The sequence below is a fragment of the Chaetodon trifascialis genome, chromosome 23 (assembly GCF_039877785.1).
Source record: "Chaetodon trifascialis isolate fChaTrf1 chromosome 23, fChaTrf1.hap1, whole genome shotgun sequence".
NCBI classification, from domain to species: Eukaryota; Metazoa; Chordata; class Actinopteri; order Chaetodontiformes; family Chaetodontidae; genus Chaetodon; species Chaetodon trifascialis.
Window position 1 is genome coordinate 17,238,097 of NC_092078.1, and position 17,858 is coordinate 17,255,954.

The following is a 17,858-nucleotide window of genomic DNA, read 5'->3' on the forward strand; positions in this document are numbered from 1 at the left end:
AAAAAAAAAAAGAAAAACAGCAGAATAAGACTTTGTTGAAGCACTTCACAAGAGGCATATGTTTGAATCTGTGTGACAGCTGATCATTACTACAACACTCAACACGTCAGTGACTTGAAGTGAAGCTGATTGTCAAACTGAATCATTTCACTGGGAACAAAACACTGCCAGCAGGCACGAAGGCCACGCTGATAGATTTCCATTACCATCCATAGCAAACATGATATGTGTGTGCGACACTGTTGGAACTTTGGTATTTTGTTTTCGGAGATGGTATTTGTTCATGTGCAGCTTGCATTGTGCAAAAAACTACTTTTCAGCAGCCTTGCAGAAGCACTCCTCAATCTCGCAAGGTCAGTTTTTGGGAGAATCCAGCAAGAGGTCAGGCCAGTCAGTGAAGGTATTTTCAAAATACAATGGGGATAGGATTGGGTAAAAGCCTGGTCCAGCTGTATCCCTGTGTGATGGAAGTCTTTTCCTTCACCTGCAAACAAGTTTCAGTGCACTGACACAAGCAAATACAACAAGACACTACAAACCACGAATGTGTTTCAAGAGCCAAAACACAAAGGTCCACTTGACCATTTGCTAAGCCCCGCCCCCTTAGTTACTGTTGCTACGCCTGTCAGTCTTTTCAGACATAACAGTGGCAGATTTAGCAGATTTAGAAAAACTACATCCGATTCTTCAGAAGTTTAAACAAAAGCAGGCTCATCCCTCGCTGACAGCTGTGGATCCTTTCAGCTAAAAGTACATCTTGTTAGCAGATTGTGTGTAGCTCACTTATGGAAGCTAATGCTAATGGTTAAACTTCAGAGTCAGCTCAGAAGTCTGTCCAGCTGATGTTTCCATGTGACTCATTTTAAAACGAGAACCTTGAAAAGAGTCTTCTCGACGTCCTGATCAAGTTGCATCTTAGCTCAGCGGATGTGTCAATTACTGCTGTAGGTAAGCTGCTTTAGGGCAGATAGTGCTCTAAACTCTTGAGATACCAGGTATCACACTTTGTAGAGCTTCATGCACACTGCCTACTTGCAGTTGCAAAGCTATGATTGGACAGTAGCTGTTTGGAGGTGGGGTTTAGCCAAAGGCTAGCTGGAATCTCAAAGTGTAAATTTGCCTGGCCTGTGGATAATGGCACACATTTCAGATATCTCAGAGACGTTCATGGTGTTGCACCCTGTTGAAAGTGCTGCTGCTCAATTTCACACCTCTGTACACCTGACCAGTCAGGTAAAGTAGCTGTTATTGGTCGATTGTCTGCTTCAGAAAGTTAGGAAATGTTTCAGATTCCCATTTGAATAGATGCGTCTGCAATGGTGTTTCAGATTTTGTCGGACAAATCAGAAAGCACGGTGTTTGAAGCAAAATGAGGCATTCGGTGTGCAGGCATTACTCGAGCTTTGATGCACTGCATCTGAGTTTCAGCTAAAAACAGCCATTTTTTGGTCAAGCCTCTCTGTGCTGCATTTTAGAATATTCTGTTTTGGTACGCCCAGTGGTAGCATAAAAAAAAATCTCCCTCCCCTCTGCCTCATGGATGTTGCCAACACAACCATTTTTACTGGAAACATCAGCTGTTGGTACAAACACCCCCCACCCCCCCACCCCCATGCATGCATGAAGAACTTCAGTTACAGTGGACACACACAGATTGACTTCCCAGCTTTCAGAATTTAAGGAGCACATCATCACATCATTTCACACGGCCGGCATCTTTTGGCAGTTGTTTATTCCCATATTGTGACACTGTATAAAGTAAGACAAGTGTAACTGCTGGAGTGAGCTGAGCACAAATCACAGAAGTGGAAGTTCTCACGATACAATCGAAGATCCGTTTTTACCAAATCCAGGACTAACTAATGACCTGCTTATCGGCTGTTTATTGTGTCTGCTCATTTTCTGCTACAGGGCCAATAGATTCAGTGGACACTACTAATGTTTGTATACAGGATATGATTTAAAGGAAGCATCATCTCTTTGCCATCGGGGCTAAATGATTTGTAGAGCAGACCGAAGACCCTGGAAGAGGAAAACAGAGGAGAACTCCTGATGACTCCTGATGTCAGAGATGAGAGATTAGACGGCTCCTGTGTGCATCTCTCAAATGTTTTGGGTAAATTTAACAAAAAAAAAATGAAGCCAGTGGGAATTTCGGCTGACATACTGTTTACGGGTGTAATAAGAAAAAAAAAAAGATCTTTTAATTTATTTTGTGGGAATTTGAGTTGTTAAATCAAAGTGCAGCATTCGTTTTCTAAGGAGGAGGCCTTTGTTTGATTTGTAACAAGACACTTTTGCTAGTCTGATGAATCCAAGTTCAGGATGGTAAACCGTGGTGGTCCTTTCCAAAATGACCTTAAAGGGTTTTTTCTTACCCTCTGTTCTGTCTTATGGTTTCTTGTGTATTTTGAGGACATTTAATAAATATTCTGTATGATGTACAGATGAGTTATTAAGCAACTTGTGGGTGAGCTTTTTATTTTTTGGCATAGTTTCCTTTTAAGTCTTTTCTTTTCCCAGTTCAAGTTAAAGCCCCCTATGTGTCTGATTTGAAAATATCTGGCTTTGGCGCCCCCCGGTGCATGGTTGACATGCAGGAGGGTGCCGGGTCCAGCCCCACCACAGAGCTCCAATGAGGCAATGCAGCAGGAAACCATCGAGGATCACCTGCAGCTGATGGCTCTCAGTAGATGTCATGGCCTGTAGCAGCTGCTAAGATTTAGTGTTAATTAGCATAAATGATTCCTAGAGTGCTACCTGTACCACGGCACACGACTCAGAGTGCCTCTGTTAGGGAGGGTGGATCGCTGGCCTCAGTGCTCACGTGTGATTTTGACCAAAATACATTTTGAACATTAACATTTTGCCCAGTGTAGGATGCTGTATGTGATAATGATAATGATTGATGAGGAGAAACATTGACTTCTAAGTGATAACTGCCTTCTATTATCAGAATTGGGTGATAGTTTGTGGAGGTCAGGTCTTTCAAATTCCACATTTCAACACTAATAGTAAAGTATCGTAGCTGCTCAGCAGGCTCTGTACCATTCCAAAGGCTCCAAACATGCAATCTCTCATTTGCTTACAGTTAGAAACCCCCTTCAGTGTGTCTATAGCAGCTCTCAGTATCCCACAGGCTTGTCCACACTTGTCTCTTGGTAATGGTGCATTTGGGTGGTGGAAAATCAAATGTGACCAGTTCATATTCGCCATGTGCTTGCATTCACACGGTTATGACTGGGAAACACATTTAGAAAAAATGGATGGATGGAAAAAGTCATGGCAGGATGTAAATAATGGAAGCGGGACAAAACAATCCTCCAAGTGTGAGGTATTTACCCCCAAACAGGAAGGATCTAAAAATCGATGGGTGGGTGTCTTTAATTCAGTTTTACACTCGATATGTCACATCTTGCTGATTTAAGGACAGCTAAATTGAACAGTAGATATTATGGTATGTTCGGGTTAGGATAGAAGAAGGCTTAAAAGCAGCAGGCTTGGACTCCCCGCATGATTCTGCAGACAGCCATGCTCTGGTGAGGACAGTATTATCATAACTGACGAACTGACAGCCACAACTCCAAAAATAAAGCACAAGTTGAAATGAACTGCAATGTTTAAAATCTCCTGTACACTGATTTTCCAGATTTCCAAAGAGGATCACAGCGCCGTTTTGTTGTTGTTTTGTCCTGGACGCATAATGACATACACTCTGTCTCTGAGATCCCTGCTCAGATCCAGTCTTCTTCCACTTAAGTCCACTTCAGTCCAAGCACTCTCTGACAAATCTAGACTTTAAAAGAATAAATTTACCCACACTGAAGGCCCAGATGTCAAAACGAAATAAAACTGGAGTGTGGAGTAGTGTTTGGAGAGCTACACACACTTGGTGTATGAGGGGCACTGACGGTGGGCGTATCAAACGCACGGTGCTGCTGTACAGTGAGGATCCCCTCTATAAGGAGAAACCTCTATGTGAAACATTCGTGCGGCAAGTTGTTGTGACTTTAAACCTCAAACAGAAAAATTATATGAATCTGTCATGCAAGCAGTGTTGATGAAACTTTAATTAATCAAAGTGTAAAGGGGTAAAAGGTCAGTAACAGAGTGAATTATTGGGTCTGAGGATCAAAATGTTGATCTCCCTCCTCTAGTGGATGACCAAAATTGTGCCGTGCATGTTCTTTTTATGTCAGTCTAAGTGGGTGGTCGGATAGAAGAAAAGTTGGAAGTCATCCAGTTTCCCCATTTATTGTGGGCGAGGAAGACTCGCACATGCTTTCATCAGTCTCTGTGTCACACATCTTTGCAGGCCTGCGCTGGAACAACCTGTTCTTGCTGACTGTAGGCTAAATGTAAAAATGTCTCTGTGGAGGAGTTGGTAGGTGTTCAGCGGTGGGCTCCTATATTTAGTTGTGGTGCAAATCTGTACCTTTCCGGTCCATTTTCACCCTGTGGATCTTATGCACAAGTCATGTGTTCGCCCCACCAGCAGCGCCACCATCACACAAACACCTCTATCAGAGCCAGGTTCACGTGCCTTTTGATTTTAATGTGGTCTTTCCCCTCAGGACCATTTTTTTGTAAAAACCTCAGCATGCTTCTTATCATCATGTGTCCACTCCTCTGACCATGCCTGCAGGCAAGAGTGTGTATATCTGTTTCCACCGCAATGTATAAAAAACCTGCTAAATACATGCAAAAACTCTAGTAGTTTCATGTATGTGTGTAATTTTTACTGGAGTTTTTAGCCAAGCTAGCAGCAGCGCTGTAGGGTGGAAGCATTGCATTGGTGATCCTCATATAGTGCCATGATCAGGTCAGAAAGCACTGCTGTGTCGAATTCCACATGCTTAACTTATGCTGTTCATGGAACAAATTATTGATGTAACTTCTGACCCTGGAACAGCACAGCAGTGCTTTTTGCCGGATATAATTGGTCAAAGCCACCATGTAGCATTAAGGAAAAGCGAGTCCTCGCTGTATCAGAATCTCTATCCTTATTCATGTGATCAAGAGCAGAACAGTCTGGACAATTCCAAAATATCTGTGACCCAACGGTCAGCGGATCCAACGTCCACAGGGGGGCGCGAGTCCGTGACTGCCCGTCATTCACCTCCACAATGACTGACTTCTGGTCTCTGCTGATCTGTCAGTGCATGAAGCGATGCATGCAGCATAACTTCAGGCTTGCATGGCTGCTAGCATAGCTGCAGCAGACTCGACCCTCGGGATTGCTCTTCATGTTGTTTTGTAGACTGTCAGGGAGGAACCTCCATTATATCAGAGCTGGAAAACACTGACTGAAAATCTAAAACTGCCAGACATGCTAATGATACACAGTTTGACACATTATTCAAGACATACCACAAAGCATTTATCATGCTTTAATCATATTATTGTGGATTCTCTACCTCTTTAACAGCCAGTGCACGCTGAAGCCTGAGCTGCTACGGTCCTGCAGCACACTGGCTGCACTGCTCCAGCTGGGTTTCGTCCACATGCCGCAGCTCTGGGATCAGGCCTTTTTGATTATTTTCAGATCTTTTTTTTTTTCTTTTTGCAGTGTTTGGATGATCCACCGTGCAAACCCAACACACTCCCACTCCTCTAATGTTTAACTGAGCCCAAATTGCCTCTTTAAAAGGTCATAAGGTCAATGCTAATAGTGAGGGAGGCCGAGTGCGAACCCCACATATGTCATGAGCAGCTAACTACTGTGAAAACCTCTGCGTGCAGATTTGTCAAACACTCTAAAGAATGATCAAATATTTATATTGGATCAAAGAGTGGAATTGTGTTCAGTAATCAAAAGGCTACAACAAAAACCATAGACCATATGAAACGTGGACATGGTCTCTGTGACGTCACCCACAGGTTTCTGAAGAGCATAGTGGAGCTCAGTCACTGGTTCTGGATGGCGCCGTCTTGACAGTGTCCAGTAACTCCTGGTTAATCCAAAAATGTGCAACGAGGTGGAGTGTGAAGCCTGGTCGCTGAAACCTAGCAGTTAGCTGTCACTCAAAGCGGCCATGTCCATAATTATGCAGAACTTTAAGCCTTAATATAATCAGTTATATAAGAATTCACCCCTATAGAGTTGTCATGAATGGGGAAATTAGCAATAGAGACTATAGACTTTAGCAATAGAAGTCATTTTTACTCTTACTTTAAAGTTGGGCATTTTAATATGGAGGTCTATGGGGATCAACTCGCTTTTGAAGCCACACAGAACAGATGATTATAGATAAGATTCCAGTAAAAGCTTCAGTCAACTATCTTTCCAAAAATCACATGATGGGTCCAAACTTCAGTTCCCGCTCTCCTGTAACTGAGGCTGCTGTTCCACAAAGGTTCCATGGGCTTGCTTTAATGTCATGTCTGTCATGGTTTGCAGCTTACATGGCAATTAGGCGGGACATTTGGAAGAATCACCCATCTGCTCTGGGTGGGGTTGCAGGTGAAAAGATAAAGGCATGTCCGTGCTAACGTGGATGGATCTGGAAACACATTTATCTCAAACAGTGTTCTGAGCATGCGAGCATTTCAATAAAATGCCAGAACATTTGGAAAAGGTTCAACGTCATTTTCTTGCTCTGCTTTTGATTAGCCAACAGTAAAATGGGGCATCGAGTCAGGAGTGGCTCTGAATGCAGGCATGGCTGGATATCCAACTGGTCATCAACTTAAAGTTTCGTTAGTTCACTTTTCTCTGTGACCTCTCTTTACACAGCTTTCAAATACTCCTCACTGTTTTCAAAAGGATCAGCATTTAGGCATTTGAACAGCGGCCTGGAAAAGTTCAGCTTTTGAAATTAGTGGCATGAGACAGTAAAACTCTATCTGCACCTTTAAATCCTGAGTACTGAATTTGTTCACATGGCATCGTCTCCTGCAGACAAGACCTATCAAAGGCTTCGGTTCTAGCAGGGAAGTTTTATTTGTGAATGATTTCTCTGCTATTCCAAATGGAGACAAGAAAAAGAGAAGTGGCTGCTTAGACTCCTGGATTAATTTAAGCTTTTTTCCTCTGAGAGAATGGAGCAGAGGGAGGGGAGGGGGGTATAGAGGAAGAATGGAGCCTGAGGGGGTGGGGAAACGGTTCAGAGTCCAGGCCAGTCAGCAGGACATCCTGTTTGAGCTCCAAATACCATTTCCTCCAATAAAAAGGGGGGGACCTTCGAAATAATCTCCCACAGAAGAGACACAGAGACATTGATTGTCACCCTGGCACGAGGCCAAGGCTGAGGAGGAAGGCTCGCCTCCTGCCGAGCCTCTGGACGGCAGTCAAAAAGCACCTTGAGGAAGTCATTAAAGCTCAAGGTTGATGAAAAGTCTCTCCTTCCTCCTTCACCTCACCTCCCTGCTCTGTCTGAAGGCATGCTGCTCCAAGACAAACACCTTCCACCCTTCGGAGTTATTTGCACAGAAGCAGGTGTAGCTTCCAGGGCCACATGACGCAGATGTAATCTTGATAAACTACAGTCCGAAAAAAATGCCTTCTACTCAATCACTCACATTCTTAAATTGCTATTACTGCCAAATTTGGTGTGCTAGCTGAAAAAAAATACACACTATTTTTACACACAACACTCGCAACACTGTAGCTATCATTCTGAATATGTCAAAAACAGACACACTGCACCGAGGCAACCCCTTCATGAACCCCGGCAACCATGTCAAACACACAGATTTTGATGCTGTCACGGTATATTAGCAAGTGGTAGCTAGCAACACCTTTGTTACTGCATTATCCCTTATGTTCTGTATAGGAAACCACGCACACACCTAAACATCAAAGGAAAACTTTTAAGTACGCTCTACTTAACAAAATAATTAAATAATCTTTGAGGAGGCAGCATCGCTAAATAGAGCTCTAGATAACACTATCATTTGAGGATCCATCCATCCATTATCTATACCGCCTATCCCTTTCGGGGTTGCGGGGGGCTGGAGCCTATCCCAGCTACAATGGGCAAGAGGCGGGGTACACCCTGAACCGGTCGCCAGCCGATTGCAGGGCCACATGCAAGGACAAACAAACATTCACACTCGCGGACAATTTAGAGTCATCAATTAACCTAATGAACATGTTTTTGGTCTGTGGGAGGAAGCCGGAGTACCCGGAGAGAACCCACGCATGCACGGGAAGAACATGCAAACTTCACACAGAAAGGCCCCGTCTGACCCGGGGATTGAACCGGCAACCTTCTTGCTGTGAGGCACGCGCACTACCTGCTGCGTCACCGTGCAGCCCCATTTGAGGATGGTTTTTGTTAAAAAGCTAACAGTTTAGCAATGCTAGCCTCGACTTTATTTAAAGTAAAAGTAAAACCAAAAGTGAGTTCACCAAAAATGTTCCTGTAGTAAATAAATAATAAATTACAGTAAGTGCAGTGGGTCAAAGTTACCGCAGGGAGTTGAGCTAATGTTCGTAATCATTTTTCTGTTCGTCGTCTTTTTCTCTTCCAGATAGTAAATGTGGGACAGATGGTTCCAAATGATCGATGGTGCCCAGAGAATCCTGATGACTCTGGTGGCCTCTGACTTTTCCTCTAGCTCCACTATGAGGTTCACATTTGTGGTTTTGATTAATTGAATAGTTGAATATCTTGACATCCATTGGATGGTTGATGATATTTCCCTCCGGATTGACTGCAATAACTTGAATTTGCTCAGTTCTTTGGTTTGTGACCAAATACCTGCACAATGGCTCTCCATCAGCTTCAGCTGCACTAATTAGCAAATGTTCTCATGCTGGCCAGTGATATGAACATGATAAACAGATGTTAAACATCTGCATGTTAACACTGTCATTGTGGGTATGTTAGCATGCTGATGTTAGCATGTATCTCACACTGCTTTGCCTCAGTAGAGCCTCACAGGGCTGCTGGCATGGCTGCCTGGAGACACTGCTGCTGTTTCTTTGGAAAGTGCTTTTTATCCTTGATTAACAGCACGTTTTGTTTAGGTGGAATAATTCATTATCAATTTATCAGTCATCAGCTGAAAAAGAAGTCTCAATGAAAACTGTAGCATGTCTTAGTCTACAGTCTGTGCTGCTTTGTCTTTCAGTGGTTTGCTCTTAAAGAGGACACAAGGTGCAGTCAGCTGTAATGATGTCTGTTTAATCATTTCTAGATGATGATCTGTTTCCATTTTCTATTCTTTACAGTGCACATGTCCAACAACTAAATCAACTGAAGTATGTTTATTGTTTGAAGCTAAATAAAATACTAAATAATTACTGTAAGTACATGTGACAGCACCACATGTGGAGGGTCCAGCTCATGTAAATCAGCCGTATCAGAGCTCCTTTGAAGTGTTTATTCATATTTGCCTTTGCAGCCTATAGCTGTCTTGTCCAGTGAGGAAGCTGACAGCAAAATGAAGACCACCAAAGCATGCATAGTCTCTGTTTGCAAAGGGATTTCAGCCCCCTGACCACTTGGCCATTGTCATTAAATTTGCACAGAGCTGCAATAATTCAAAGACACTTATCATATGCTTTTGGCTTGCTTGTGTCCCCCATTTCCCCCTGTGGCCAATCGTGTTGACCTTCCTGTCAGCTCCCTTGTGGAATTCTGGGTGGCGGTGCCTACCTCCCTCCACCCCCTGCTCACAGAATGCATACAAATTAGCCTTTCAAATATCAGATCAAGTTATGTAAAGAACAAAAGCAAGCTGACTTCAAAGGGGAGGAACGAGGAGGGATGCTGCATGCAGAGACCTCAGCCAGCGCTCTCAACCGGCCCCATCCTCAGACGCTGTGGTGGATTTGATTATTGTTTTTAACTCCTCTCCTCCTCCCCTGGCTCCCGGAGATCCCCTGCACCACCAAAATGGGTCCAGCCTTTTGGAGCGAATCCCAATCCCAAACCTGGTCTTTGATTTCAGGGGGCTTGGCACTGCTCCTTCTCCCCCTGCTTTGTTCCTCTTGATGGATCTAGGCAGGCCGGCGAACCGTGACCCCTGCCAGCCCACCCCGTCTGTGTGAGCAGACACACACACACACACACACACACACACACACACACACACACACACCAACAGACAATGCCAAGCCGCCACAGAGCCCAACAGGAAAGGAGGGGAAAATGGAGGAGAAAAAAAAATGTCGACAAATGTGCTGAAAGCGTCTGTGAATCAAAGTCTCATCCCTGACAGAGATTACAGGCGCGGTGAGTGTCGTTGCTGCTTTCATTGTGTCTGTTCTGATAAGTTAGCCATGTGTGATGGGCGAGGAGGAGAGTCTGGACCGCTGCCTATTCAGCTGCTCTGAACCACCTGCCACCAGATGGACCCGAGTGTGAACTTGAACAAGGAAGAGTGGAAAAAAAACACTTCAATTCCCAGCCCTCCCGGCAGCCGCCTCATTTTCTCTCTAACTGTGTTATCAAACCCAGCATTATATCTGCTTTGTAGTGTGGTCGCTGCTGAGTTGACAAGCTTTTACAGTCGCTCACTGTGGAATATTTCATGCTGGGAACTTTTTGTGTGATGAGACCAAAAACAAAGCAGCTGCTCATCAAACAGCTCATGAGAGGCAACTGGAAAACACTGAAACGTCTTTCAGTGACCAGCAGCGTGTGGATAGTGCTTTCTGAAATGCTCCCATACTGATGTATAGTTCACTTCTACGTTCAGAAAACACAGTCGCATGTGTCCCACTGATATCACTTCCAATTTATCACAACTTGGGTCATATTTCCATAATTTTGACCATCACTTGTGATTGGGGATGTCTGCAAGCACGGCAACATCGCTGCAAGGGAAGTCAAAGGTCTAAAAATTATTATAAATTTATCTCATAGCAATTTGAGATTAAAATTCAAAAACATTTATGTAACAAGGTGCATGTGCTGTAGATAAAATACATGTTAAATGCATGTTTTTTATTTGTATGGTCCTTTAAAGTGAAAGTCAAGGTTTTAGTGGTTGAACAACACACTGTACTTTTAATCAGTCCCTGCACTTCAGTACAATATGGGACATTTGTTTCTTATCTGTCTGCCAGTAATGTCACTGACTGTAAACATCAGAGACAGTGGAAATGAGCAACGGTCTTCTTCACAGATGGTAAATTCTTCATTTAACTTGTGATGACATGCTGTTATGAGCTCTGTAAAACCCAATAAATGTTAAATCCATCCAGAGAGGCCAGATGTGCTAATGGCTTCCAGAGAGCACCAGAGAGCGTCCAGCCTGAAGGTAGGTAGGTGAGTACCGCCGTTTCACTTCCTGCACTTTAATTAAAACCAAATTAAAAGACCCCCCCTCCCCCTGCCGCCAGCCTTCTCTAAATTGACTTAATGGTTGAGTGGTGCCCTGCGTGGCTGCAGCGAGGGGGAAAGCCTCATTAGCACTCCGCTTTTCAGCAGGCCTACAAAACAAATCATCAATAGCCTCGCGGACAGATGTGCTTGTTAAAGATTCAAAAGGTTAATTATGGATCGGACAACCGCATTTTGAAGTTCATTTAACACATTTAGACTTTTGGAGGGGCTTTTTGATGTTAGTCCACGATGCAGACACTTGATACTTAGTTCACAACAGTTTGACTGAAAAAATCTGTTCCAAATTTGTAGCAACTACCTTTCAACTTTTTGTCCTTTCAAACTCAACCGTTAACTATGTTGAAGTGCAGATCCTCAACAGAGTTCTGGAAGGGAATATTGAGATCTTTAAAGGAATACACTTATTCCCTTTATTGCATGCCACCTCTAGCCTTATTTCCACCTGTCACCTGTCAAGAGTCTACAGCAAAGCTAGCAGCTTCGCCAGGCTGGCTCAGCAGGGCTTTTAGCTAAATGCTAACATGAGTATGGTAACATGGTTACAATTACAATACTACATCAAAATGTTTAATAGGTAAAATGTTTATCATGTCCACTAGCTTAGCTTCATGTGTTAGCATGCTAGCAGTTCCTAATTAGCACTAAACATAAAGTCCAGTTGAGGCTGATGGGAATGTTGTTACTTTTGCAGATATTTGGTCATGAACCAAACTATTGAACAAATTCTGACCTGATGGATGCATTGCCTTTAATGCCTGTTACAAATTTCATTTAACAGCTGTTGAGACATAAATGAAAAAACTAGAGGAAATATCAGAACATTACCAAAGTCCATAGGTTTCATCCTCTTTGGATCATGAATGTGTATATATAATTTCATACCAATCCATCGCACAATAATTGAGATATTTTAGTCTGGACCAAAGTTGTGGAACCACTAGCTGCTGACATGGCTAAAAATGTCAATTTGTGTTGTCAAGGAAATTAAGAGCTTGAGCTGTTTCTTGAAGAACAGTAGCTTTACACAGCTCCCCTGAGATTTATCATCACAGTCAGGTTGCCACATTTACTACCATTGTACTTGTACAGAGACCAAAAACAAAAGCAGTGCTCACAGAATTTATATGGCAACCCACTGCTGCTGCTGCACAGAAGTCCTGGGCAGAGACATAAAGTCACGTCTAGAAATAGTTCCACCACATACAATAACTCCTCCTCAAGACACAAATGTCATGTACAGATAAAACAAACATAGGTTAACTTTGGACAGAGCCAGGCTTGATGCTAAACTAGGCTAACCATGCTCAGCTATTTACTTAATGCGGCACATGAGATATGAGACTTCTCGTCAATCAACCTGATTTCCCAAGATGTTTGGCTATTCCTTAAGACAACATAACAGACTTTTAATATAAGTAATGGTTGCTCTTTTCATGTAAAGAAAAATCTTTCATAGTGTCTTACCCAATGCTGGGAAGGACTCCCAAGCTCCATTGAACTGTGGAACAAGGTAAACAAAGGCATTTGAGAACCTCAGGAAAATGAAAAAATAGACTGAACTGGCCCCTTCTTGTGAGTAAGTACTTCAGCTGTTGTGAGTTTTGGTGCTGTCACATATGGGATCAGTTTACTAATTATTCCTCTCATTATTTCCTCATTAATGAGTCACAGTGAGGAGTGCACCCAGGTAGTGTTTGGACTCATTTGTCCAGTTACGGACCTCGGCCTCTCCTGCACATTTGATTCGTTTGGACAAGCCAGCAAGAGCAGCTCCGGTGCTGCGTGCAAGCTAAGTCTGTGTCAACCTGAAAAGTTTTCTTAATCATTTTTAAATGTCACATCTGATTTCACAAACACAAAGGATGAAATTAAAACCATTTTATTTTGCACTGCCCTGAAGCCTGTACGCTGACACACAATTAACAAGAAGTTTGGGATTTCCTTTCTATTTGTCGTTGTCTGCTCATAATTAAAGTAAAAAGAAATGAAACTCAGGGAACTAACGGCCAGAATATTAAAGGAATAGTTCAATATTTTGGTAAATAAATGTATTTGCTTTCTTCTCTCACAGTGAGATGAGAAGACCAACATCGTTCTATGTCTGTGTGGTGAGTATTGAGCTGGACTCAGGACCTGGTTAGCCTAGCTTAGCATGGAAACTGGAGGCAGGGGGAAACAGCTAGCTTGGTTATTAAATAAAACACCCTCTAGCTCCTCTAAAGCTTGCTAATTGATCCACAGCAGAAGATAGAAAACTTACTGACCACCTTCCAGAAGAATCATGGGTATTAGAGTTGAACAAATTGAAAAAGAAAAATAGAAAATCAGTGAAAATCAGCTGTCTCTTACTGCTACTAAAGGGAGTCAAAGTGCCTTCCTTGGGTTTTTACCTGTCTTAGAGTTCCATTTCAGTTTCTTTTCATGTTATATGTGCTTTCATTTGAGTGGTTTGAATGTAACTTTCTTGTAGGTTCAATGATGGGGAGGCCTGTGATACCCATTTTATATTACATATAAAAGTGGGCCTACGACAGTATAGCATCTCATTCACCTTACTGCAACTGACTGCTGACATCATTAACGGACTTCTGGGTAATGAAGTCCTACATATATAACATATTAAAAAAACATCTCTTGCTTTGTCTGCGTGCCATAAAACCCTTCTCAAGCTGGAGACAGGTCTGTCCCCACGAATGGACACACACACACACACACACACACACACACACACACACACACACACACACACACACACACACACACACACACACACACACACACACACCACAGATCTCATCCAGTCTATAACACATCACTCTACTGTCTGGAATCAAACTGAAGATTTATCTGTGAAGAAATGGTTGTTATTGTTGAGAATGTGATGAATGTATCTTTCTAGATGTTGCTGTGCAGATCTGTCACTATTGTCAGTTTGTTAAATGCAGATGATTTCTTTTACAGCTCTTGAGCGTCATAATTACTCATGCCATTTTTTTTCCCAGAGAAAACAATTGCAAGAGTGAATCTGATGCTTGATGAACACAAGCCCTGACTTCTAGTTAGTATAAAGATTCCATATATCAAACTAAGTGAGGCCATGGTGGCACTTGGTACAGTAATAGGAAGCTTTTGGTGGTGTTATAGTGACATCTAGTTGTAGTCTAGGGTTATGGTTAAAAGATGGCTGAGGAGGATGTTGATTCCAAGCTTTTACTCTGAAATCTTCCTTAACATATGTTACAATTTATTAAAAATTATATATATTCTTCGAGGTTGCTATCAAATGTAAGTGTATTGGAAAGAAAAAACTAGGTCTCTGGGCACCGCTGTCGGCTGGCAGCCCACCGCTCTTGATCTGCCACAGAGGAAGGACTTACCAGGATGGGTTAAATGCGGAGAAAGAATTTCACTTAAGCATGGCGTGTGTAGTTCCCCCTGTAACTATGCATGATGTGATTAATAAAGAATTCGTCTTCCTCTCTTATTCTTTATACTTTAACCACAATTTCTACAACCGTGAGAGATTAAATTCATACACTAAACAATCTTTTGTGCCTTTCATAAGGTATTGATGAATACTGTCAATACATTCGAGTTGTATTTTTTATTATTTATTATATTTATTATAAGAAGTCATGTTTCAATAGCCAAAAAACAACTTTGTCAAAATGATTTTGTTTGATCATGTTGAAAACATACTTCCATACCTTCATACTGCTCACGCTACAGATGTTTCTACTCTTATCACACCATCTCACCATGAAACCAGGAATGAAGAAAGCAGTTAAACTGCCTTCATGCAAAAAGCCATCCATACACAATATGCAAAATGTTCTGACTGTGCCAGTCCAGTCTTTATTCAGGAATCCAAAAATCACTACAGGGTTTTCCCAGTTCAGGTCAGTAAACTGATGTAAAAACATGCTTTGCAATTCACACTACATGAGGCTGAAACGGAAGGTTTGCATGCTTAAGCTCGTTCTAAGCATGCCGACTCCACATGCAAGCTGTGGTTCTCCTTTGCTTTTGCTGAGTGAGATGGATTCTTTCTAACTGGGATGATTTAGACCACTCAACCCAAACACATGTACACCATCCACACAGGAGCAGTCAACTCAATACCTAATGTAGAAATGACAACAGAAACAAACCCATGAAGATGCAAGAACGAAAAGAACTGCAAATGCCCAAACAGAGCTTTATTAAAACACCACTTTAAACATGGGAACGCCACAAAAGCACATTTCAACACAAAAACTGCAGCACCTGAAAACAAAAAACACAAAAAATGAGCTTCTCTGAAGCCACTTTTAAAAAATACCCCAGGTGAGTAAATGCAAGCTCAATACAAATCATTCCTAAAAGGTGTTCTAATCTAAGACATTTAATCACTTGATGCAGACTTCCAGAGCACTTCAGGTTATACGGTCTTCTGCTGGCCCTTCTTTCCAATCAGAGACTTGTGGATGTGAGGAATCACACCTGGAAAACAGAACAATGGATCAATGGGTGAGCCATTAAGAGTGCTGAAGTCAGGCACAAACATTTGTTAATCTGATCAACTGAAAATTAAAATGAAGAGCAAATCTAATGAGAATTATTAAGTAAAGCACACATTTCTGATTACTGTGGAATTAATCTTGCTTTTGACTGTATTGTTATCATGACCTCTGGGATTCAAAGGGCATTTCTCACACTTAATTTACAGTACAGAACTGTTCCCTTACCTCCACCAGCAATAGTGGCCTTGATCAGTGAATCCAGCTCTTCATCTCCTCTAATGGCCAGCTGCAAGTGGCGTGGGGTTATACGCTTCACCTTTAGATCCTTTGATGCATTTCCTGCCAACTCAAGAACCTGAAAGAACGCCAGACTTCAGCTATTTTCACAGACAAAAAAAACAAACAGCTGCTATCCAGAGCCTAAATGTTGGAATATGGTGCAAAAGACATTAACGTTACCTCGGCCGTGAGGTATTCGAGAATAGCCGCACTGTACACCGCTGCAGTGGCTCCCACTCTGCCGTGACTGGTGGTTCTGGACTTCAGGTGTCTGTGGATACGACCCACTGGGAACTGCAGCGACAAGAAACAAAGCGGACATTAGCGTAGATAAGCAAAGGGTTCAGTGGCCTGTCGGTGAGAGGCAGCCGCCAGATGAGCAACCTCTGCATCGTCTGGTTGTTGATGTTAGCTTGTGCTAGCACAGCCGAGGAAATGAATGAATTTCAATGGACAAACCTGCAGTCCCGCTCGCTGCGAGCGCGAAATAGCTTTCGTCTTGGTCTTTCCGGAGTCTTTACCTGCCTTTCCACCAGCCTGGAAAACATGGATATTGTTAATGCGTTTGCTGCAGCCAAATCGCATATTACCATGGAATAAAACTGACTAATGGTGGCCAATTTTAGCGCCCTTTTAGCATTCTGTGGCCATTCAATTGCTCGCTCAGTGCAGTCAGTAACGGCAAGTTAGCTATCACGCTAAGCTACTACAACAGCTAACGCTAGCTGGTAACAGCTATTCACTGAAATGCACTTACGACTATTAAAAATGTATTGCCGATGAGCCACAATCATACACAGATTATCGTTCTGAAATCTGGCGAACGACATTAAATACTTACCATATTTAAAAGCAACAAATAATTCCAAACACTGAGGTACAAAACAGACTTCCAAGCCACCGAGTGCCGACTGCCACTATGAACTACAACCCCCTCTTGCGATCGTCTATTTAATATAGTCAATCTTTATCCGGGTAACTGAACGGAGAGCACCAGCCAATCATATTTTGTCATGCGTTTCCTGCCATGGCCGTCAGCCAATGAACAAGAAAATATCTAATTTTGCGGGAAAAATTGTGAATTCGCGTTTAAAGTACTGATGGGTAATGTAGTTCCGACATTTAGACGGTCTAATCCCAATCCTTTTCCCAAAAGAACAAATTAGTATAAATCCGAAAGTTTTCTCTCCCAGGTAATTATCCCTGTATTTAATATGGAAATGATAGAAAATGTATAAAATCACAATTTATTGGGTCAAAAGGTCAATATGCTGACTGAAAATATGGGTAACAATCATTTGGACAAGCTTCCATTTATCATTATTTATACTACGACAGGAAAAATGCTCAGTGATGTCATCAAAAGACAAAATTTGCAGCTGATGATTCCAGAGACTTGCTACTTTCTCCTTTTTATGGCATTTTCTCATATTTTATGTCCTTAAAAGAAGCCATTTGATGTGCTGTCACACCACTATAGTCGGTTACCTGCCTGTTTACTGTTGTATCTTCTGCAAACTTGAATATTTTTCATGTCAGTCATGATCCATTCTCTTTCTCTTTTTTTGACTGCATTAATCTTAACACTGTGTTTCACAATAGCAGTATATTGTCATGTTGTAGTTTCTTACTGTGACCACATGAGGGCAGTGAATGCTCATGATTCTACATGCAGACTTTGCCCACATACACTCCGAACTGCCATCAACTTCATAACCACAAGTTATAGAGACAAATATGTCAAGTTAAGGTGCAGAACATGTCACTGATGCTATGC

General features: G+C 42.3%; 1 protein-coding gene across 1 annotated transcript; it reads right to left on the minus strand.

Annotated features, from left to right (window-relative positions):
* Window positions 1-15,478: 15,478 nt before the first annotated feature.
* LOC139351598 (histone H2A.Z) lies at window positions 15,479-17,017 on the minus strand. The gene is made up of 5 exons (XM_070993554.1): window positions 16,923-17,017; window positions 16,541-16,618; window positions 16,262-16,375; window positions 16,028-16,157; window positions 15,479-15,782 (listed from the first exon to the last, which is right to left on the minus strand). Exons 1-5 carry the CDS (start codon window positions 16,923-16,925, stop codon window positions 15,721-15,723), a joined length of 387 nt encoding a protein of 128 aa, XP_070849655.1. The 5' UTR covers window positions 16,926-17,017; the 3' UTR covers window positions 15,479-15,720.
* Between the last annotated feature and the right edge of the window lie 841 nt (window positions 17,018-17,858).